Raw genomic sequence first — 23,665 nt, forward strand, 5'->3', positions numbered from 1 at the left:
TCTGCTTCTGTCCTTATCTGAGTTCCTGCCCCGACTTCCCTCATTGGCTGTGATTGAGATGGATGAGCCAAATCTTTTCCTCTCCAAGTTAGTTTTGCTGTGTTTTATGACACCAACAGCAAAGCCAAGACAAATTGAAGTTTTCCTCTCACCTCTACTGGTGCCCACACATAAACAATTAAGTGTAACTGGAAGAGGAATGAAAAGAAGAGGAATGAAAACAGGATTTGGGACACAACAGAAAGGGAATGTACATTGGAGCTGTTGAGTTGGGCATAGAAAAAATGGGTTAGAAATTTTATTTGAAGAGGTAATACAGAACAAAAATACTTTCCAACCTGTAGAAAGATATAAAAGTTATTTTAAGGTATTTTACAGAGTTACCTGGTTATACAGTGAAATGACAGTGAAGGACAGAAATCAAGAGAAAAGCAGTTCACATGAAGAATATTTTTTATGCCTAACAGTAGATAGCAGAATCTTGGCAGATTAAGAAAATAGTATAATATATTCAAAGTGCTGAGTTAAAACACTGCCTGCCAAGAATATTGCACTCGATAAAGCTGACCTTCAGAAATAAAGCAGCCTCAGACAAAAGCCTTGAGAAGGCATCACCTTCAGACTTGTTGAAAAAAATGCAAAAGGGAGTTGTTCAAACAAAGGAACTTGATAAGAGTATACTGCAAAGTCTGATAAAAGTTTAGAGCACTCTGGTGGTTATATTTAAATCCATACTTTTAGGATAGATTGCAACCTTTGCAATTCTGTGACCCTCATGACCCCAATGATAAAATTATTTTTGTTGCTACTTTTTTTTTAGATTTATTTTTATTTATTATATTTTAAGTTCACTATAGCTGTCTTCAGACACACCAGAAGAGGACATCAGATCTCATTACAGATGGTTGTGAGCCACCATGTGGTTGCTGGGATTTGAACTCAGGACCTCTGGAAGAACAATCAGTGCTTTTAACTGCTGAGCCATCTCTCCAGCCCCGTGTTGCTACTTTATAACTAATTTTGCTACTGTTATGAATTGTAAATATATTTTCTGATGGTCTTAGGTGGCCCTGTGAAAGTGTCATTGATCCCCAAAGGTATTGTGACTCACAGGTTGAGCTCTGCTATTGTAGATGTTAATAGGAAAATAATTACAATAATTCTTAGGGGATTGTGACAACATACTATAGATTGGGTGTAAGAAATAGAGGATGATTTTTCCTTATCAAAGTTGTCATCTTAGTTCCTGTCTTGGCTTTCCTTAGTGTTAGGGTTGTAACCCTTTCCTTGCCAGGTTGCTATTTTTCATTAATTTTATCATAGCAATAGAAAGCAAACTGCTAAGTATACAGCAAGCCAAATTAAAAGACTAAAAAGCGGGCATGATTCCGTCCTGCGGGTCTGTTCTGTGGAACAGCAGGCAGTTGTTTTCCATCCAGTTTCTCCCACACCGAAGTGCACACCTCCACCTCATGGAAGACTCAATGGACATGGGCCCTCTTAGGCCTCAGAACTAATTTTTTGGTTGTGAACTAAAGGCTGACAAAGACTATCACATAAAGTGGATAATGATGAAAATGAGCATGAGTTATCATTAAGAAACTCAGTTTAGGGGCAGGGCCAGAAGATGTGTCACACATTGTAAAGACAAGCAATGAACGATGAAGGCAGTCCAATTAAAGTAACACTGGTAACTTTGAAAATATCTGTACAACCAACAGTTTCCTTTGGGGGCTTCAAAATAACCGTGGTTTTAAGGTTGAAGTGTGGTTCAGGGTGCACCTAGATGCTGTAGAGGAAGAGGCAGAGTCAGAAGGTGAAGATGAGAATGTAAAACTCTTAGTCGTGTCTGGAAAGTGGTCTGCTCCTGGAGGTGGCAACAAGGTTCTACAGAAAAAGGTAAAACTTGAAGAAAAAGGAGGAGGAGAAGAAAAGAAGAAAGGGAAGGAAGGAAGGAGGAGGAGGAGGGAAAAGATGACAATGATGATGATGACAATGGTGATTTTGATGAGAGGAAACTGAAGAAAAGGTTCAAGTGAAGAAATGTGTACAAGATACCCCAGCCAAAAATGCACAAAAACCAAGCTAAAATGGAAAAGACTTAAAACTGTCAATACCACGATCAAGGGATCAAGAGTCCTTCAAAAAAAAAAAAAAAAAAAAAAAAAAAAACAGGAAAAAACTAAAACACCAAAAGGACTGGTTCTGTGGAAGACATCAAGGCAAAAATGCAAGCAAGTATAGAAAAAGGTGGTTCTTTTCCCAAAGTGGAAGCCAAGTTCATTAATTATCTGAAGAATTGTTCCTGATGACTGACCAGGAGGCCGTACAAGATTTCTGGTAGTGGAGGAATGTGGGAACTAAAAGGGGGCAGGAGAAGAGGGGAGAAGGGAGGATAGCACATGTCCGGCCAGAGTTCCTCCTATGCTCTGGGCAGGCGGATGCGGGAGGGCTGCCTGATGCTTTCCACTGGGCCACGGAGCCGCTGACCCCACTAGACGGGGTTGGGGGTGGTGGACAAGGGGCAGCTCCCGAGAGGGAGGGGCAGGGGGGACAGGGAGGGCAGGGAAACATCCTGTCGCCCCCCGGGTTATGGGAGAAAGGGCTGACGGAGAGAGGTTCCCAAACAGGCGAATCTGTGCAGTAGGCCTTGATGAGCAGAGACTGTCTATGGTTTTAGTGCGTTATTATAGAAAGGCAGGGGGAAGGAGAGAAGTTAAAAGAGAGAGAGAGGCCAGCCATGGCCAAGAGGAAAGAAGGGGGAAAGGAGAGAGGGAGAATAAAGCCTAGAGAATAAGGGAGAGAGAGGAAGAGAGGAGAGGAGAAGACAGAGGAGTGAGAGTGAGGAGGGGCCAAACAGCCCCTCTTATAGTGGGCTGCTTTATCTTACTGTTGCTAGGTAACTGGGGAGGAGTTTAGTATGAAGGTCAGACTACTAACCATGCTTCTCTTGAGGGGCTGAGGAGGTGATAACTTCGAAAGGAGCCTTGAGTTCCAGGAGACATGAGAGAACTCCTTCCGTCCCATGTAGGTGAATTATCACCACTGGGACCCGGGGTTCAGACCTCAGCTTGACTGGAAACCAGACTGTATAGCCCAATGCCCCACAGAGGAAGTCTCTAAGAAAATGGTTTAAACAGTTTGAAATATTCAGTCTTACTTCATTTCTGTAATAGCTGATATCTGGCTGACCTTTTTATAATGCCAAGTAAGAACTTTACCTACTGTGTTTGATAAATGTTCAGATTCAATTGCCAAGAATGTGTTGTCTAAAATGCCTGTTTAGTTTTCAAGGATGGGACTTCACCCTTTACTCCGTTTTAAGTGTGTATAGAACATTATGATAGGACATAGTAATAGTGGAGGTCAGATGTGGAAATGGTAGCGAGACACAAATATACATGTGAAATAAACTCAGTATTTTTTTTTTAAAGACTAAAAAGTAAATGACAGGTGGTAGAAAGCAAAACATCCAGCCAAGTGCACAAAATATCCAAGAGAAACTGTGGAAGGCCCTTTTAAGGCAGGGGAGTTCCCAGTGGGGTCTCTTGGCAGAGCAGCAGAACAGTCCCTCAGGCTACCAAGTAAGAGAACAAATAGCAGAGAGATACCAAACCAGATGCTAAGTAAGAGAACAAATAGCAGAGAGATACCAAACCAGATGCTGAGAATATCCTGCAGGAGTGGACTGGGAAAGTTGGAGCAGTTTCCGGAATTTCTGGTTGAGAATGTCCCTTCCACTCTGGATCAACATCCTGTAGTGAACTTTCTCTGACTGAACTTCTGAATTCTCACTGTCTGCACTTTGATATTATAGAATAAACAACAGTAATGACCATTTGAAATTGTTTACCTTCAAACTGATTTCAAGAACCTATTTCTCCTCTTTGATTGGTTTATCCTCCCTGTCACAGTGGTGAGGAACTACCTAAATCTGCCAAAAGGGGCCTTGGAGACACTTTGAGACAAACATTTGAGATGGAAATTACAGTGGGAGGTAATCGGGTCAGTGAATTCTGACAGCACACACAGTTTACCAATACAATGTACATTACATTGACTCTTAAATTGCTTATGTGTTGCTGTAGGATATTTCTACTTCAAGTTTTTTTGTAGCAAATAGGTTATTGATTTTATGTATTTCAGGCCAAATGTAACAAAATTTTCATGACTATAAAATCTGCTTTACTTTTAGAGCCCTGACATTTATCTAGTTAATTTGCCTATCTCGTAAGACCATTTATATATATACCTTCAATTCTTAACATCTTAACATTTACTTTATGCATTTTTATCACATCATTTTCCCCTTAAGGATTTGGGACCCAAGTGTTTGGGATGGGGTGATGACCAATCATGGCTGCTTGGGAGCTTAATAGGGATAATAATGAATGAGTTGCATGGATCCCTCTGGGATTCATGCTAAGAGTAGATGAAACGCATGACATTGTTTTGGATGATCTAACAGCCCTTGGTAGAAGGAGGAGGCCATGGTTGGGTGGATAAGTGTGCAAGAATGTAATTGTGAGTATGCAGAGTATGAAAATGTTAATTTGTGAGTGTGAGAATGTTTGAGGATGCAGGTAGGCATGAGTAATTGTGAATGAAAATGTGAGCAACCATATGTTGTGTGTGAGAATGATTTTGTGTAGCTGTGTGATTGTGTATTTAAAGTTGTGCCAATGTGCAAAAGGTGCGAGTTTTCATTAGTGTTAAAGAATGTAGATTCTCTGTACATGTGTGATTTATTAAGAAAAAGGATGGAACAGTGTGTCTTCATGGTAGATGAACTAAACCAGGCTCAGAAAAAAACACATTTTATCTTACAAGTAGAGTCCAGAAATTAAGAAATAAAATGCATGTTGGAGGTGGAGTATTGGGAAGGAGAATGGGACTAGGGGTGGAGTGGGGAGAAGGGTTTATGAGATGGTGATATGGGATTAATATGGTCAAGTGCTTCATATGAACATACAAAAATATTGCAATCAAGTCCATTTCATAAAAATAATATGTGCTACTAAGAGAGTCGAATTCTAAGCATGGATATATTTGCTCTTGGAAGCAAGTCTTCTGAGCATTAGGCTTTTATGATAAGGGAAGTATCAGGAATACTATTGTGTTATCTATATAAATTATTTACACTAGTACATAATTAGCAGAGTAAAGGTCATTGACATTTTAAACTAATGAAAACCAATCCTGTCATACCTTAAATATTTGGTGTAAAATTTTTATTTTTTTGGCTTTATTTTTATCTCATTAGAAGATATCTTCAAACTGTCCAGGGATGTATGTCAGCTCATTTTTTTCCCACATCACATACTGCTTTTACAACTACATGGTGTAAAATGCTAAAGTATTTTTATTACATTGTTTCTTGGAGAAAAACTATTTGATAGAGGCTTTAAGAGATGAAAATGGGCAAGATTTTTAAAGCCAGTACAGTTCAGTTTTGCAGAGCAGGTGAACCTATATAGCAAAGCTCACACTGATGCCCACAAGACGCTGTTCAGCAGCCATCAGCCATGAATCACAGCATTGAACAGAACTGGGGGGAATTCCTGGTAACAGAAGTATCCTGGAAGAAGGGTACCATTACCTGCTCCATTAAATGAGTAAAGTACAGGAGCTATGAACTCATGTGACTCTCCATCAATGGACAGAGGTGATATTGGACAGAGGAGTCCTGAGGTTTGGAGGTCCTGGTAATTCACTGGACAGCTGCAATTTGAAAATAAGGGCATTGAAACCTTTTCAGCACGTCAAAAGACTGAACGACGGTCAAAACTGACAAATCTTGCTACCTCTGTGGCCGTGTGCTTTGTAAAAGGTCTGTCTAATTGAGTTCCCTGGTCAGAGACACTGACATTGCTACTGGAGGGGATATGGTTCTGGGTGCATGGTAAGTGGGGGTGAGGAGAAAGAAGAGGAGCAGGAAATTATTTGTCTTGGGAAGGGGAGTACGAAGGCATGCAGGAATGGAAGGCATGCAGCAATGCAGCAATGGCAGGGATGGTTCAAGCCAGGTAGTTCTTGGGGGCTGAGAAATCCACTGAATATACATATACATACACAAACACATACACGCGCACATACACATACACGTACACATATACATAAAATACCATTGTAACCTAGTGAGAAAAGATAGGTTGGGGAAAGAAAATTGCCGATTAAAAAATTTAAATATGTTGCTCTCTAAAAAAACACCTTGGAATTATTGTAGGTTTTATAAGAGAAAATAAAATAAAGCCGAACATAAAAATATAGTCAGGGCAAAAGGCTAGGAGGTTTGTTGGTGGATGTGGATGTTCATTTTGCATGCAGTGTGCATGAGTTTCTCTTCAAAATTTGCCTCTGAAACCGTGAAAACGGACTACTCTTAGTTCCACTGCTTAATTCCCATACCGCACTGGATGTGGAAAATAAACAATAGAAATTAAGAGAGCATTCTGTTAAGAGATTTTCCTGTAGAGCTGGCCTTTGGCATTCCATGTCCCCCATCACTTTCAACAGCCATGTACAAGGACTGCTTTCCCATGGCTGTAAGTCAGCCTCGAACAAACGACCAAAGGTCATCTAGCCCTCTTTTGACTTTTGACATTTAAAAAGTTCGTAATTTTAAAATTTCGTTCATATGCATGTGAGGGAAGGCGCCTCTGCGAGTATAGGTGCCTGCTGTCCAAAAGATGGCACTGTAAGCCAGCTATGGTGGGCGCTGGAAACTGAGCTAGGTCCATCTGAAAGAGCAGTACTTGCTCGTAAACACTGAGCCCATCCCTCCAGCCTCTTCTGATTTTTGAAACAACACAAGTTGACTTTGCAGAGATTTGACAGGCTGGACTACGCACATGCGCATTAACCTTTATTGGCTTCAGGTAGTCGAGGGTCACAGGCACGCACACGTTCACGCACACCCTTGCATATTTGCGTCCACCAGTATGGCTTGACAAGAACTGTTCTGCCAACTGTCCCTGCAGTTGATAGACACTAAACCAGGGAGCAGACTTGAAGGGACAGGGACTGTGGGAGAGACTTGGCAAGCCTATGACAAGTGATAATATTTGGATAAGGATGAGTGGGCTTATTACATCGTTGATACTTAGATAACGAATAATGGGCTAATTATAAATATTAAAAACAGGAGGGTGGACTTATAATTCGATATGAGATGGGGAGAGTCTGCTTGTTATAATAACGTTGATACTGGGGCAGTTAACGGTTGGTTTGTTATAAATAACCTTGCCTGAGATGGGAGGAAAGTACAGCCGTGGGGAAGAGAGGAGGCCTTTGGGGTTTCCAGGCTTCTCTGCGCTGTGTTGCTGTCAGAAAACAAATAGGGAAGAGACCCCCTTGGGTTTCTGCGATATTAAGGCACGGAGAAGTAACCTGAGCTTTGGAAGGGAGGATCCTGCTTATTTAGACATGGCTTACTTTCCTGACAATGATCTGCACATGGCGGCCTGTGCAGGCGATTTACCTTTTGTGCGGCTGTACTTTACTCTGGGTAAATACGAAGTCAATCACAGAGACAGGGAGAATAGGTAAGAGATTCTTCAGACCTGGGGTCTGAGGGCAGTGTGGGCAGTGTGGAAGAAGACACCTCTACTCACTCCCGGGACAGGAACAGGAGTGGGGAGGGCCCAGCGCTGATTGTTGCCACTATATAGTGACCGTTTCAGCACCTGTGATCAGCACACCTGGGAGGAACCCCTGGCCCAGCCAACGCAAGGGCAGAAGTCTGGTTGCTTTCCCTTCCTCATGAGACCTTTAGAGAGTCAACAGACTATTTGAAAGTGTCAATTAACAAGAACAAATCATCATTTTAACTTTGTGTAATATTAGGAGTACAACGTTAGATACATTTTTTAAAAAGTGAAGAATTCTTTTTTTTTTTTTTTTGGGGTTTTTCGAGACAGGGTTTCTCTGTGTAGCCCTGGCTGTCCTGGAACTCACTCTGTAGACCAGGCTAGCCTCGAACTCAGAAATCCGCCTGCCTCTGCCTCCGGAGTGCTGGGATTAAAGGCGTGCGCCACCACACCTGGCCCCCCAAAAAGTGAAGAATTCTTACAAAAGGAATATTTTATAATGTATTTATTACCTTCAAGCCTAAAATTCTAAGTAAAACCCAGTATCCACTATATATGATATGTATCAGAATATATATTAGAATATTAAGTATATATATATATGTTTATGTATATGTATATTAAGCCTGATGTGTATTGTAAGAAACTGAACTGAGGGTTTCTGTTTCCCCTGCCACAGTTATAAGCTGTACACCTCTACCTCTTGCTTCCAGTAGGAAGAAAAGAAACCCATAGCACTTTACTTTTATAAGCCTGCCTTAAAAGTCAAATTATTAGAAGAACACAGTTATAAAAAATTTCAATGACTTCATTGAATATTTTACCTTGAAGAAGGCATAGACAGACATAGAGGAATATTAGCCTAGTCATATATAGCTTACTATGCTAAGTGACAAACCAGTTTGATTGCATCTAAACAAGCATTGATTGGAAACTTAAATTAACAAACTATACGTACAAATCTAATGTATTATTTTCAAGTATTTAACTTGCAAATGAATTTTCCTCTTTTTTACTCATTAAATCAGCAGTCAGTTCTGCTACCTTTTAATACAGATCTGCATGTTGTGGTGACCCCAACCATAAAATTATTTTTGTTGTTACTTCATAATGGTAATTTGATATTGTTATGAATCATAATCTGTGTTTTCTGATGATCTTAGGCTACCCCTGTGAAAGGGTCATTTGATCCCCACAGGATAGGAACCACTGACGTACATGTTTAATTTGAACATTTGGTTTCTAGCCATCTTTTTATTTCTTTCTAGCTTATTTTCAGTGCTAGAGAATATAATCTACTTTAAAGCAGTGTGCAGGAGCCTGATATAGCTCTCTCCTGCCAGTGCCTCACAAATACAGAGGTGGATGCTCACAGCCATTCATTGGACTGAGCATAGATCCCCAATCAAGGAACTAGAGAAAGTGCCCAAGGAGCTGAAGGGGTTTGCAGCCCCATAGGAGGAACAACAATATGAACTAACCAGTATCCCCAGAGCTCCCAGGAACTAAACCACCAACCAAAGAGAGCACACATGGTGGGACTCATGGCTCCAGCTACATATGTCGCAGACAATGGCCTAGTTGGTCATCAATAAAAGGAGAGGCCCTTGGTCCTATGAAGACTCTATGCCCCAGTATAGGGGAATGCCAGGGCCAGGAAGCAGGAGTGGGTGGGTTGGTTGGTGAGCAGGGGAAGAGGGGAGGGGATAGGGGGAGGGTGTTTTTCAGAGAGGAAACCAGGAAAGGGGATAACATTTGAAACGTAAATAAAGAAAATATCCAATTTACAAAAAGAAAAAGCAGTGTGTTGGCATTGAGTCTCTCGTGCCTCCTGTGTAGTTAGTTGGTAATGGTCCTGCATATGCTTGTACTATTCTTTCAAATAGTCACTTGAAGAGTTTAATGTACAGAAGAGAATCTCACTCTTTTAATTTGGTGTGTGTGTGTGTGTGTGTGTGTGTAGTTATATTTTCTGGTGCTACTTAGTTTTTTCTGAGAAGAATCTATTTATCTGTGCTTATAGATTTTTATATTGTATAAATATTATTGAACATGGTTTTGTCCTATATAGACTTATACATATAATTGCAGACTAATTGTGTTGGAGGGTTGCTTTTCATTTATTCACTTTACATCCTTATACCAACCCTCTCCTCCCAGTTCCCCCTTACGCAGATCTTCCCCACCCCATTTACCCCTCCCTTCTCCTCAGAGAAGGGAAAATCCTCACTCCTGGCATCATCCCACCCTGACACATTAAGCCACTTCAGGACCAGGCACATCCTCTCCACTGAGGCCAGCCAAGGCAGCCAAGTTATGGGAATGGGATTCACAGGCAGGAACAATTAGGGACGGCCCCCGCTCATCTGTCCTGGATAGTTTTATGTTAACTTGACACAAGTTGAGAGGAGGGAACCTCAATAAAGAAAATGCTTCCATATGGTTGAGCTGTAGGGAAGCCTCTAGGACATTTTCCTTAACTAGTTATTGATAGGGGAGGCACAGTGCATTGTGGATAGTGCCATCCCTGGTCTGGTGGTTCTGTGTTCTGTAAGAAAGCAGGCTGAGCTAGCCATAAAGAGCAAATTCCTTCATGGCCACTGCCTCCATGTTCCTGTCCTGTCTTCTTTTGATGATGATGTGGAAGTGTAAGCTAAGTAAATCCTTTCCTCCCCAAGTTGCTTTGGTCATGGTGTTTCATTACAGTGAAAGAATTTCAAGATAAGATACTGTTCACAAGTATGAAAATAAAAGATAGCAAATATATACAGCTATTAATATTGCACAGGAATTGTCTTATTTTGTAATAGTTCCTATATAGGAGAATGAATCCCCTCCCATTCTCTCAATCCATTTAAATCTCAATCAGATTTAACCAAAATATCTACTACATACATAATACTATTTTTCAGGATCTATTCCTCCTTGAAAACCTCATGGTTCTTTTGCCCAGAGTTGCATTGTTGACTAAAATTAAATGATACTTCATCGTTTGATTCCCACAATTTCTTTCTTTGGCTTAAAAGTCTGAAAACCAAAGCTCTGGTTACTTTGTGCTGTTCTTGCTGTATTTGTAAAAAGTAAAATTTATTAAGTGCAATTGGCATAACTAGATTTCAAAGGACCCCTTTTATATAGGATTGCATTCTGACCCATTCTTTTGATTATTAATAAAATCTAAAAGGTGCTATCATTTATAGTTTTAAAACAGAAGAAGGTCATTCTAGCCTCAGTATCTTGGCAGGAGGAGCATGAGTGTTTGCCAGTCTAGATATGAAGATCCTGGCTCAAAAAAGTCACCTTACAGTTGTTGAAATGTAGAATCCATAAAACATCTACAAAATGGGTATAATTGTATATAATTGTTTTACTAACCTGTTTAACCATGTAAAGTTGGAGTAATATGATTATCTAGCATGTTATAAGTAAAACTTTCTTAATTTTTGTGTATATATTCTTAATGAATCACCACAATATTCTATTTTATTGAAGCAGAAATGAAGCCCAGAAAGGGTAAGAAATAATGTGTAGTTAACAGAGCTTAGAGTAGGAGTAAAATCTGCTAGAGTTCAAAGGTCTCCCCACCCCCACCCCGCCCCTGACGCATGCATGTGAACATTTGGTCATTAGATGGTAGCTCTGATTTGGGAGTTGAGGAACCTTATGAACAGGTGGACATTACTGTGGGTCAGGCTTTAGGGAGGGTATAGCCAGTTGTTGGTTCCGGTCCCTTCTCTGTTTCCTGAACACCACCTTAAGCATGTGGCTTATAGGGCAATAGTCTTGCTGTGTGGTAGGAATGTGGGCAAGCTTGAAGTTGAGTGTAAAAGAATAATACCATGAGCAGAGCTCAATGTCCTGTTCTGTAAGTGCAGAAGGCCAAGTGGTAATCAACAAACAGGAAAAGACTGGCTCAGGAGAACTGGAAACAAGAGGCCATAGTAAACTGGGAGAAAAGCCATTTGTGTTATATTCTGGCAAAGGATCTGAATTTGTAAATAAGGCTTAATGCAAATGAATCAGATTGATGTGTGTGTGTGTGTGTGTGTGTGTGTGTGTGTGTGTGTGCGCGCGCGCGCTCATGTGTGCGTATGTTTGGAAGAAATTTCACAAGGGAAAACAAATTTCTTCAGAAGAGCATTACATATTTGTTTAAAAGGCACGTGCACTGTATGCTATTTAACAGTTCCAGTTACAAGAATACTTGCATATATTGAAATAGTGCACTGTGATTTCTCTATAGGAATGCCATGCACTTTGCCTGCTTCTATGGACATTTAGAATTGGTGATATATCTCTGGAGGCGTGGTTGTGAGATTAATGTGTGTGACAATCATAACATCACACCCCTGATGAAGGTATACCATAGTCACCATTTTAAGAATGATATGGTTGTGATTGAAGTAAAAATGAATTCATCTCGTATAACTATAATTAATGTTGAAACCCATGAGTGTGTATCATAATTTTTTTTAAGCTGACTGTGTGCTTCTTGTTACAATCTCTTAAGGCTGTCCAAAGCTGGGAAGATAAAATCGTGTGTTTTCTGCTAGAGCACCATGCTAACCTGCACATTAAAGACAGCATGGGTAACACTGCTCTGCACTATGCTGTCTATAGCGGGAATTTAGCAACGGCTGCCAGGCTGCTACAGTACGGAGCAGATATTGAGGAAAGGACAAAAGTAAGGATCACTCTGCTTAGCAACAGGTGGGATGTATGCAGGGCTAATCACCCATGTTTAGAAGCTCATTTGTTCTCCGAATGAAAATGCTTAGACATTTGGAACGGAAATATTTTAAGTATTAATACTTTCGAAAGTTCAGTTTTCTTCTTTACACAAAAGACAAATGTATGTGAAAACACTGAATTTCTTAAAGGTAAGACTTGTGTTTTATTCAATAATTTATAAACATATTTTGTAAAAAGTAAAAATGACAATAAAACAAGATTAGCCTTGCAAATACACATCATCTTAAAACTCAAGACAATTTTGAATTAAGTGGAATTATTAATGCTGTTGACAAATTCTATCAGTTACTTATTCAGTCATGGTAGTGCTAATGGAAGAATAATGGAAACAAATTGACTAGGAATATTCAAGCCAATTTGGGAATTATGTAATTAAAACAAAATGCCAAGAAGGTTTTGTTAGTTGTTTAGAATTTTTCCAGTTTCTTTGTATGGATAGGACATTCTTTAGTTTCAGATAATTTTGCCTAGTTTGAGAGAAGATGTCACTGAGTTAAAAATATATCAGAGGGCAGCTTTTAGAGCACACAGTTGATGTTACATTAACTTTTCATAGGGAGATATAGTGACTTTCTGTAAGTTTCAGGGTGCTCAAGAGGGACACTGGGGCCGATTCCTGGGGAGTAAGGAGTTTTTAAAATTTTGACTTTAATAAAGCAGGGGGTCTGGGTAAATTAACAATATTAGAGTAAGGACATGGTATCACTTTCACTTGTACCAAAGTGGCACACAGAGAGAAGTTTGAAAACAGAGAGATGTGAGTGTGGGTACATCAACTGCTAAAGGTAGTCTGGGTAGACAGAGTTTTGCTGTAGACTACAGGAACAGTTGTAACCCTCTTATTTGAAAGCCTCTTCCGTATGTACTGAGCTATGACTGAGCAACTGTGGCACGGGGTTGGGGTGGGTGGGGTGGAGGAGAACATTGTGGCTCTTTCCCAAAATATACAATGGCCGAGCAACAGTCCTGGACTAGACATGAAGGCATGTGACTCAGCATGGGATTTTCTTGATTCAGAGATGAACAGGCTCCCAAGGATGTGAAAGACAGGGGCCTATACTGGATATGGAGGCAGCAGCAAGAAAAAGGGGGAGGTCTTTAAAGGGTTATGCATTTCAGTAGAGGATCCGAGTCTCTTATTTTCAAGAGGGCCGGTGTCTCAGCTAGGGTTTCTATTGCTGCAACAAAACGTTATGATCAAAAACAAAATGGGGAGGGAAGGGTTTATTTGGCTTACATTTTCACATCTTTGTTCATCATTGGAGCTAGTATAGGAACTGGAACAGGGCAGGAACCTGGAGGCAGGGGCTGATGCAGAAACCATGGAGGAGTGCTGTTTACAGGCTTGCTCATCATGGGTTACTCAACCTGCTTGCTTATAGAACCCTGGACCACCAATCCAGTGACAGCCCCACTCAGAATAGGCTGGGCCACCCCCCATCAATCACTAATTATGATGGCTGACTCACTGCCCCATCTCTTTTTCTTTTTGTTCTTGTTTTATTTCATTGTTTTATTTCTTATTTTAACATATATAATAAATAAATGTAATAAACCAAATATATGGGCAAAAATACAAAAATCATATGATCATCTCAATGGAAGTAAAAAGAAAAAAGAAAAAAAAGAAAAAGTCTGATAAGATTCAGCATGCATTAATAAAAATTCTAGAATGAGTAGGACTGTAGGAAACATATTCCAACGTAATAAAGATTATGTATGACAAACCCATGGCCAATATCATCCTAAATGAATAAAACTATTAATATGCCCCATTAACATCAGGAATGGGAGAGGACTGCCCACTGTCCCTACTGCTCATCCATAATGTGATTGAAGCCTTTGCTGGAGCAATAAGGCAAGAGAAGGGATACAAATGGGAAAATATTAAGTCAAATTATTTTCAATTGAGGATTATATTCTCTTATACCCATTGTTCCCAAAATTTGACTAGAAAAATTGTAGAAATTATCAATAATTTCAGCAGTGTTATGATACAAAATTGACTTACAACATTTACCAGTCTTAATACATATGACTAACAACATGGACACGCTCCTCTTCCCAGTTTCTCAAATAAAATAAAATCTTTAGCATATACATAACAAAAGAGGTAAAAACTCTGCAATGAAAACTTTAAATATGTGAAGAAAGAGATTAAGAAACATGCTAGAATTTGAAGACCTCCCAAGTGTATAGCTTGGTAGAATATTTTTTCTTTTTTCTTTTTTTTTTAAATTAGATATTTTCTTTATTTACATTTCAAATTTTATCCCCTTTCCTAGTTTCCCCTCCAAAAATCCCCTATCCTCTTCCCACTTCCCCTGCTCCCCAACCCACCTGCTCCTGCTTCCTGGCCCAGGCATTCTCCTATACTGGGGCATAGAACCTTCACAGGACCAAAAGCCTCTCCTCTCATTGATGACCGACTTGGCCATCCTCTGCTACATATACAGCTGGAGCCATGAGTGTCTCCATGTGTTTTTTTTTTTTTTTTGATTGGTGGTTTAGTCTGGGGTTACTGGTTAGTTCATATTGTTGTTCATCCTAGGGGGCTGCAAACCCCTTCAGCTCTTTCGGTACTTTGTCTAGCTCCTTCATTGGGGGTCCTGTGCTCCGTCTAATGGATGACTGTGAACATCCACTTCTGTATTAGTCAGGCACTGGCAGAGCCTCTCAGGAGACAGCCATATCAGGCTCCTGTCAGCAAGCTTTCGTTGGCATCTGCAATAGTGGGTTTGGTAGTTGTTTATGGGATGGATTCCCCAGGTGGGGCAGTTTCTGGATGGTCATTCCTTCAGTCTCTGCTCTGAACTTTGTCTCTGTAACTCCTTCCATGGGTATTTTGTTCCACATTCTAAGAAGGGACAAAGTATCCACACTTTGGTCTTCCTTCTTGAGTTTCATGTGTTTTGCAACTTGTATCTTGGATATTCTAAATTTCTGGGCTAATATCCACTTATCAGTGAGTGCATATCATGTGTGTTCTTTTGTGATTGGGTTACCTCACTCAGGATGATATCCTCCAGATCCATCCATTTACCTAAGAATTTCATAAATTCATTGTTTTTAATAGCTGAGTAGTACTCCATTGTGTAAAGGTACCACATTTTTTGCATCCATTCCTCTGTTGAGGGACATCTGGGTTCTTCCCAGCTTCTTGCTATTATAAATAAGGCTGCTATGAACATAGTGAGGCATGTGTCCTTATTACAAGTTGGAGCATCTTCTGGGTATATGCCCAGGAATGGTGTAGCTGGGTCCTCAGGTCCAATTTTCTGAGGAACCGCCAAACTGATTTCCAGAATGGTTGTACCAGCTTGCAATCCCACCAGCAATGGAGGAGTGTTCCTCTTTCTCCACATCCTTGCCAGCATCTGCTGTCACCTGAGTTTTTGATCTTAGCCATTCTGACTGGTATGAGGTGGAATCTCAGGGTTGTTTTGATTTGCATTTCCCTGATGATTAAGGATGTTGAACATTTTTTCAGGTGCTTCTTGGCCATTCGTTATTCCTCAGTTGAGAATTCTGTTTAGCTCTGTACCCCATTTTTAATAGGGTTATTTGTTTTTCTGGAGTCCAGTTTCTTAAGCTCTTTGTATATATTGGATATTAGCCCCCTATCAGATTTAGGATTGATAAAGATCTTTGCCCAAACTGTTGGTTGCCATTTTGTCTTATTGACAGTGTCCTTTGCCTTACAGAAGCTTTGCAATTTTAAGAGCATTTGTTGCTTCTTGATCTTCAGGACAAGCCATTGCCAGTCTGTTCAGGAACTTTCCCCCTGTGCCCATATCTTCAAGGCTTTCCCCCACTTTCTCCTTTATAAGTTTCAGTGTCTCTAGTTTTATGTGGAGGTCCTTGATCCACTTAGACTTGAGCTTTGTACAAGGAGATAAGAATGGATCAATTTGAATTCTTCTACATGATAACTGCCAGTTGTGCCATTTGTTGAAAATGCTGTCTTTTTTCCACTGGATGGTTTTAGCTCCCTTGTCAAAGATCAAGTGACCATAGGTGTGTGGTTTCATTTCTGGGTCTTCAATTCTATTCCATTGATCTGCCTGTTGTCATTGTACCAGTACTATGCAGTTTTTAATCACAGTTGCTCTTTAGTACAGCTTGAGGTCGGGGATGGTGATTCCACCAGAGGTTCTTTTATTGTTGAGAAGAGTTTTTGCTTTCCTAGATTTTTTAGCTTGGTAGAATTAAGACTGTGAAATAAGACCTTCCTACCAAAACAGTTTACCGATTCAGTGAAATCACAATTAACATCCTCATCTCATTCTTCACATAAATGAAAAGAAAATCCTCAATATGGAACAACAAAAGACCCACAATAGCCAATTAGTCCTAGATACGTGTTTGTTTGTATGCCTTATGCTCAGTTTAAGTGCTGACATGTTTTTTTATGGTATCTTCTTCACCTGAGATCCTCTCTTCTATTTCTTGTATTCTGTTGGTGATGCTTGCATCTATGACTCTCAATCTCTTTCCTAGGTTTTCTAACTCCAGGGCTGGCTCCCTTTGTAATTTCTTTATTGTTTCTATTTCCATTTTTAGATCTTGGATGGTTTTGCTCATTTCTTTCACCTGTTTGATTTTTGTGTTTACTGTAATTCTTTAAGGGATTTTTGTGTTCCGTCTTTAAGTGCTTCTAGCTGTTTACCTATGTTCTCCTGTATTTCTTAGGGGAGTTATTTGTGTCCTTGTTAGAGTCTTCTATTACCATTACGAGAAGTGATTTTTAGATCTGAATCTTGCTTTTCTGTTGTGATGGTGTATTCAGGACTTGCTCTGGTAGGAGAATTGGGTTCTGATGATGCCAAGTAACCTTGGTTTCTGTTGTTTATGTTTTTATGCTTGCCTCTTGCCATCTGGTTATAACTAGTACTACCTGCCCTCACTATATCTGATGCCCTCAATATATCTGACTGGAGCCTGTCCTTCCTGTGATCCTGGTTGTGTCAGAACACCTCAGAGTTCAGCTGTTTCTGGGATCCTGGGATCCTGAGATCATGGGTGTGTCAGAACTCCTGGGAGCAACGTTGCCTCTGAGACCCTGAGATCCTGGTCTGACCAAGCTCCTATGATCCTGTGATCCTGGGCGTATTATAGTGCCTGGGAGTGGTGCTTCCTCTGGTTGTTGTAGGACTGGCTGCAGAGTTTGGGCCCAAGGTCTTCTCAAAGCACTGACCCAGACTGTAAGGAACCCGTGCCACTCATCAGGGTTTCTGCTTTTCTAGATCCCACTAGTCCCAGTTACTCCTGGTGGTGTTGGGACAGATGTATCTTCCACATCTCTGATCCTATGATCCTGGGCACGTTAGAGCGCCTAGGAACGGACCTTCCTGTGGATGTTGTGGGACTGGCTACAGAGTTCAGGCTGAAGGTCTGCTCAGGGCTCTGGGTCACAGCCCCATCTTTTTTTTTATCATTCATAATACATAGTTTTAATGCTATCAAGTAGGGAAATAATTTCATATTCATATGCCTGTACAGATTTACATTCAGCCCCAAAATACAATAAATTCATTCATTTCCACAAATGCATTCATGGTTACTTAGTGAAGATAGGAAACATTATAGCTCATTTCCTAAAGACTTTTTTTTTTTTTTTTGCTTGAAACAGTGCCTATTTTTTTCTTGTATTGAGAATATGTTTTTCTCACGTAACACATACGGATTAAAGTTTCCACACCCTCTCTTTTCTCAGTCTCTCTCCACATATCATTCCATATGGATCTAACTCATTTCTGTCTGTCATTAGAAAGCAAACAGATTTCTAAGAGATAATAGTAAAATAAAATAAGATAAAAGAAAAGCTAATACATAGAATTAGGTAAGACAAGCAGAAAAAAGAGTACAAGGGAAGACACAAAAATAAAGGGACATTGCTATGTAAACACTTTGCATAAAATTAAATAATGTTATTAGAAACAAAGTGGTGCTTCTTTCAGCTTCACAGCCTCATCTTAAGAAGGCATTTTCTCAGCTGAGATTTGCTCCTCTGAGATGACTATAGTTTGTGTCAAGTTGACACTCAGCACAGCAAGAGTTCAGGAGAGATTTCTTAGCATTAATGCCACGGAAGAGAGGAAACTGCTTGACTAGGTGGAGGGCACAGGGATTCAGGGATAGGTCAGGTCCAGCACCAGGGCTTTCTGATTCCCAAGTGTGGAAGGGGATAGGGAGCAGCAAGTGTGGTTACCAATATCCACTGTGATATGAACTCACTTTCTAGATGAAGGAGCCTGGCACTGGGAAGGGCTGTTAGTTCAGGACCTGCAGTTGTAAATACTGAAAGCCTAAGAGTAATAATGGTGATAGGAATCCTTTCTGTAATTTAGCTTTAGCTGTCCTGTGCAAAAAATTATTCACTGGGAGAAATGAATATGTACAAAGTATAAATCATGTGCCAGAAAATGTCAAGACTAGGCAATTTCTATTTTAAATTAAATTTGACACCCGATTATTGCAAACAGAAAATATTTCACATAAGTGGTTTTTAAACAATCATCCATTGGTAAACACACCATCAATAAGGGTATAAACAGTCCACAATTTAACTTTATAATTCTGCAGATACCTAGACTTTGAGGTCTCTTAGAGAATCAAATCTAGTCTTTATGATTTCATCTGACTGATTTGAGCCTAAGCAGAGAACACATCCATTATCTGAGACCTTAGTTTGCTCCAGTCTACAAGGAATCCATTTGAGTATTTCTTTGTGTCATGCAGTTATTCTGTGTTAGTATGTGAATTTACAACCCTTTACTTATGGTATATTGTGATATAAGTTTCTGAGTTTTAAACATTATATTAAGTTGGCATGTTGAAATTTTTCTTGGCCTGGGCTTGAGAGATGGCCTGGCAGATAAGAACCATTGCTGCTCTTCCAGAGGTCCTGAGTTCGCGTCCCAGCACCCTAGTCAGGCAGCTTACCACCATTTGTAACTCCAGCTCCAGGGTATCTGATACCAAGGATCAACCCTCTTCTGGCTTCCACATTGCAGAGTGCTTGCTGAGCATGATCACAACTCTATGTTTCCTTCATCTCCAGCATGGCAAATGTTTCCCTTGTTTATACTATAAATAATGAAACTTCCATTGGAATATCTGCAATCTTTTTTGGTTAATTATATTAACTAGACAGACAAGAGGTATATTACAAACAATATTTTTGTTTTATCTTTCACATTATTCTTTAAATAGTATAAGCTTTGTTATATTATAAATTATATATGTATGTATCTATATCTCTATTGGAATTTCATTGAGAAGTCATTGGATTTTAATTTATGATTAAATGAAATTTAATTTAATTTGACCAAATGAAAAGTAGCTACAAATAGTAATTAAAATAGAGCCATAATAAATGTGAATTAAGAATATTAGATAATCAAGGATAAGTGCACATACCTGTGATTTTAGCACTTAGGAAGCTATAACAGGTGGAACATGAGTTCATGCCACTCTAGGCTACAATTGGGACCATAAACCCCTCAAAAAGATTGTAATACTTGGGTCACACTATTATTATTAATAGTGAGAAGACATTTTGTCCTAAGCTTTCTAATAGCTAAGACAGTCTTCAACTTATAATATCAGAAAAGACACAGAGCACTTAGTCAGAAGCATTTAAAGTCATTTTGAAGATGCTAGATCTAATTACAAGTCAGTTTCTGTAGTGACCCATGTGGAGTTGTAGACTAAGGTTGATTTCTGGGTCCTGTGTTGAAACAGAATACAATGCTCCCAAGGGCCAAACCACAAACCAAAGAGTACACATGGAGGGACCCATGGCTCCAGCTACATATGTAGCAGAGGATTGCCTTATCTGGCATCAATGGAAAGGGGAGGTCCTTGGCCCTGTGAAGGTTCAATGCCCCAGTGTAGGGGAATACTAGGGTGATGAGGCTGGAGTGGTGGGTGTGTGTCAGATCACCCTCATAGAAGCAGGGGCAAGGGAGGATGGGATAGGGAGTTTGTGGAGGGAAAACTGGGAAGTGGGATAACATTTGCAATGTAAATAATTAAAATAACCAATAATAAAAAGAAATAGTTAAGTAAAGATATATTTAAAAAGAGTACAATTCTTACATTAAAGGGAATGAAAGATAATTTATTCTATCTCAAAACATAAATAACCATGGTTCAGGAACACAGATTTAGGTCACCCTAAATTCCTGTCCTGAATGTTCCAAAGTGGGAGCAGTTTCATGAAATGTTTATAGTAATAGAACAAAGACAGCATAAATAAAGATATTTTTCACATTCATTCATAGAAACAGCAAGAGAATGGTTAAAATGAAGTGGGGAGATCTTGCTATAGTCCTCAGATGTTATCTGACGATGCTCTTAGCTTTTTGGTTGGTGTGGGCTAGATGACTGTTTGTAATGGGAATTTACCTAATGATCAAAATATGTCAGGTTACATACAGAGGAGGGAAACACATGTCCATTAAGAGAGATGGAGATGGCCTAAAATAAGTTGGCTCTGAACTGTGACATTCCAATCTCTTTATAATTGTTGAATTTCTAATCAGTTAATCAGCCTTGCAGAAGGTTTAGTGGAAGGCACAGTTTCTGTCTGAGAACTTGCTTTAACATCTGCAAGGTGTCCTCAAGACCTGGATGTAGTGTCTAAGTCAGTAGAAAGGTTTCAAAACTTTCTTCAGCTGACTTGTTCAAATGCTAACTGTTGGCTCAAAATGCATTGCCAAATGAAAATTAAGCAAAAACTAAAGTTGCATAAAATGCATGGTGTTCTCACATATTATAATAGCTGATTGTTGGAACACAGTCCAATATGGAATCATGTGAAAATTCTGACTGCTTGTGAGAAAACTCCAAGAAAACATGTCTTGTGATATCTATTTCTTCAAAACAAAATTGTTCTTGGAATGTATTTTGTGCGTCTCCAAGTGTAACAAATAGGCTTGAATTTTCTTCAGCTGTTGTTATTCATATTCCTCTATGGAAAAACATGATTTTGCCATGTGTAGTTTGTCCTTGCGACTATGAGACTTTAGTCACCTCATTTTTAGCTCTTGCTCTCCCAGGTTCACTCCATAGACTAGAGCAGTAAAATAGCTGATCACAAAGTCTTTCTGTTTTAGCATGATACTTCTGCAATGGGAATAAGTTTTTTGGCTCTAGACATGGTTCATTAATTCAATAAAGCAATGAATACTTTTGTTACTGTGTTTGTGATTGGGTGTTTGAGATACAGATACAGTCTCTGCCCTCAAGAACACTGAGGTTTAGTTGGGAGCAATTACATGACCCTAAGATACTGAGATAAATGCAATAAGGGGAGCAAAATTTTATAGAAGTGAAGTTCTCTCAAAGTGAGTTTTGGAGAGGATGGGGGTTCAAGTCACAGCTGTAGACAGGTGGTGAAATTTCAGAGAATGGGCAGCATACATGAAAGTATAGTAGGGCGAGAAAGGAAGGATAGCTTTTAATGTCCTCTCCTTTATCCCTCATGTCTGGAGGCCTCATCTTCACTTTTTCTCTATCTGCTTCATGTGTTTAATAAAAATTTAAGGAAGAGAAGAAATATGTTTGGTGGATGTGCAGTCAGGTGTCGGGGAAGGGGGTGCTTCTGTGGGCTCATGCTGAAGTATCCCTCCCCCCTGAGGGATCAGCCACATGGACAGTATAGTATAGAATAGAGTTTATTCAGGGCATGGGGAAAAGAGAGAGAGAGAGAGAGAGAGAGAGAGAGAGAGAGAGAGAGAGAGAGAGAGAGGAGAGAAAGGAGATAAGAGGAGTAGAGGCCAGCCGTGAGCATGTGGAGAGAGGAAAGAAGGGAATGTGGAGAGAGAGGGAAGAGGGTAAGGCAGCAAGGGCAAGAGAGAGAGAGAGAGAGGAGGGGGCAAACAGACCCTTTTATAGTGAGTCAGGCACACCTGGCTGTTGCCAGGTAACTGTGGGGCAGAGCCTAGACTAAGGGCCAACATTCCTGTTTTGGTTTAATTAAAAGAGGAAAAAATATAGAAAGAGGTGATGGTGGAGCAGAAATAAGGTTGTCATGATCTTTAGCTACTTCCTGCTGATTTTGGGGTGAAGTGTCTCTTGGGAACCTAGGAAAATGGGTATGGGAATGTTGGTCCAGTGTTAGGAAAGTGGGGTGTTTCCTCACTGTCCAGGGTCTGTGGAACCATCTGTGGATAGATCAGAAGGAACAGGTCCAGTAGAAGCATCTGTGTCTGTGAGAGCATCTGGGGGTTTCTTCTCTGGAGCTGTCCTGGATGCAGTAAACGTGCCTGGACTTAACAAGTTAATGAAACACACACACACACACACACACACACACACACACACACACACACACACACACACATACACACACACACACACACACACACACACATTATAGGTAGAGAATAAAGTTAAGTTAAGCACATATGTTTGGGAGAAATTTTTTCTTAGGGGTATATTTGAAAGGACATTTGAAAGGACATTTGGAACCCTTAGCCCTTGGTGGTTGGAGGAGAGTTGAGTTTCAATCCCAGGAACAGGAGAGAAACCACACCCTCTGGAATAGGTAGGTATACTTATGTGGACGGAGTCTATTGGTCCATGAGAGGTAGATCTGAGTGGGTATCCTGTACATTTGAAACTATTAGGTCTTGGTGGTGGGTTGAGGGAGTCCCAATCCCAGCAACAGGAGAGGAATCCCATCCTCTGGAATAGGTAGTAAGTGGGAACTTTAGGCTATTGATTAGCAGATGTATTTATCTGGATGAAGTCTATTTGGTCCATGAGAGGTAGGTCTCAGTGTGGGTTTCCTGTAGCTTATAAGTTTACAAAAGAGATAAATTTGTTAACAACATGAACAGTCTTTAAGATGAGCTTAGGAAAGACAAAAAACCTTTCTTGGAGCAGAAGGAACAAGAAGGGTTTGTTCCTTCTGTCTAGGAAACAATATACATAATGAGAAACAATTTTAAGTTTGTAATTGAGAGACAAAGGAAACTCAAAACCTTGACATTGTGAACATAATTAATCATATAGTTTAACATGAGAAATATAAAAAACAATCAAAGAAAACTTAAAACTTGAATTTGTGATTATACAATTGGATCATATAGTGGAGTGTTTTATTAGGGTTAGGCAAACTTATATGAACTTGAATAATGTTAAGACAGTGGCATAGGAAGAAGAGGAAATATGAAGCATTTAGTTGCTGGAAACTGAGTTTAGGTAAGGAGGTAACAGGCTAAATTTGTGAAAGCTTACATCTGAACTAGTTGCTGAAAACTGAATTTAGGCAAGGAAGTAACAGGTTACATGTGGAAAGCTTACATCTGAAC

The 23,665-nt window shown here is 39.8% G+C and overlaps 1 protein-coding gene and 1 pseudogene across 5 annotated transcripts in view; both read left to right on the top strand.

Moving 5' to 3' along the window:
* Gm13423 (predicted gene 13423) lies at window positions 1,380-2,352 on the top strand (annotated as a pseudogene).
* Potegl (POTE ankyrin domain family, member G like) overlaps window positions 4,188-23,665 on the top strand; it is a 62,382-nt gene continuing 42,904 nt past the window's right edge. For 4 of the 5 annotated variants that reach the window (XR_003953719.1, XM_017319257.2, XM_011239180.3 and 1 more), the window contains exons 1-3: window positions 4,188-7,544; window positions 11,833-11,947; window positions 12,100-12,273. Coding sequence is in view for 4 of the 5 variants with exons in the window: in XM_017319257.2 (XP_017174746.1) it covers window positions 7,252-7,544; window positions 11,833-11,947; window positions 12,100-12,273 (582 nt within the window). In the remaining variant the exon portion in view is untranslated. The remainder of the gene's footprint in view (window positions 7,545-11,832; window positions 11,948-12,099; window positions 12,274-23,665) is intronic. The other variant, NM_027635.1, reaches the window with a different exon arrangement.

Source organism: Mus musculus, chromosome 2 (assembly GCF_000001635.26).
Source record: "Mus musculus strain C57BL/6J chromosome 2, GRCm38.p6 C57BL/6J".
NCBI lineage: Eukaryota > Metazoa > Chordata > Mammalia > Rodentia > Muridae > Mus > Mus musculus.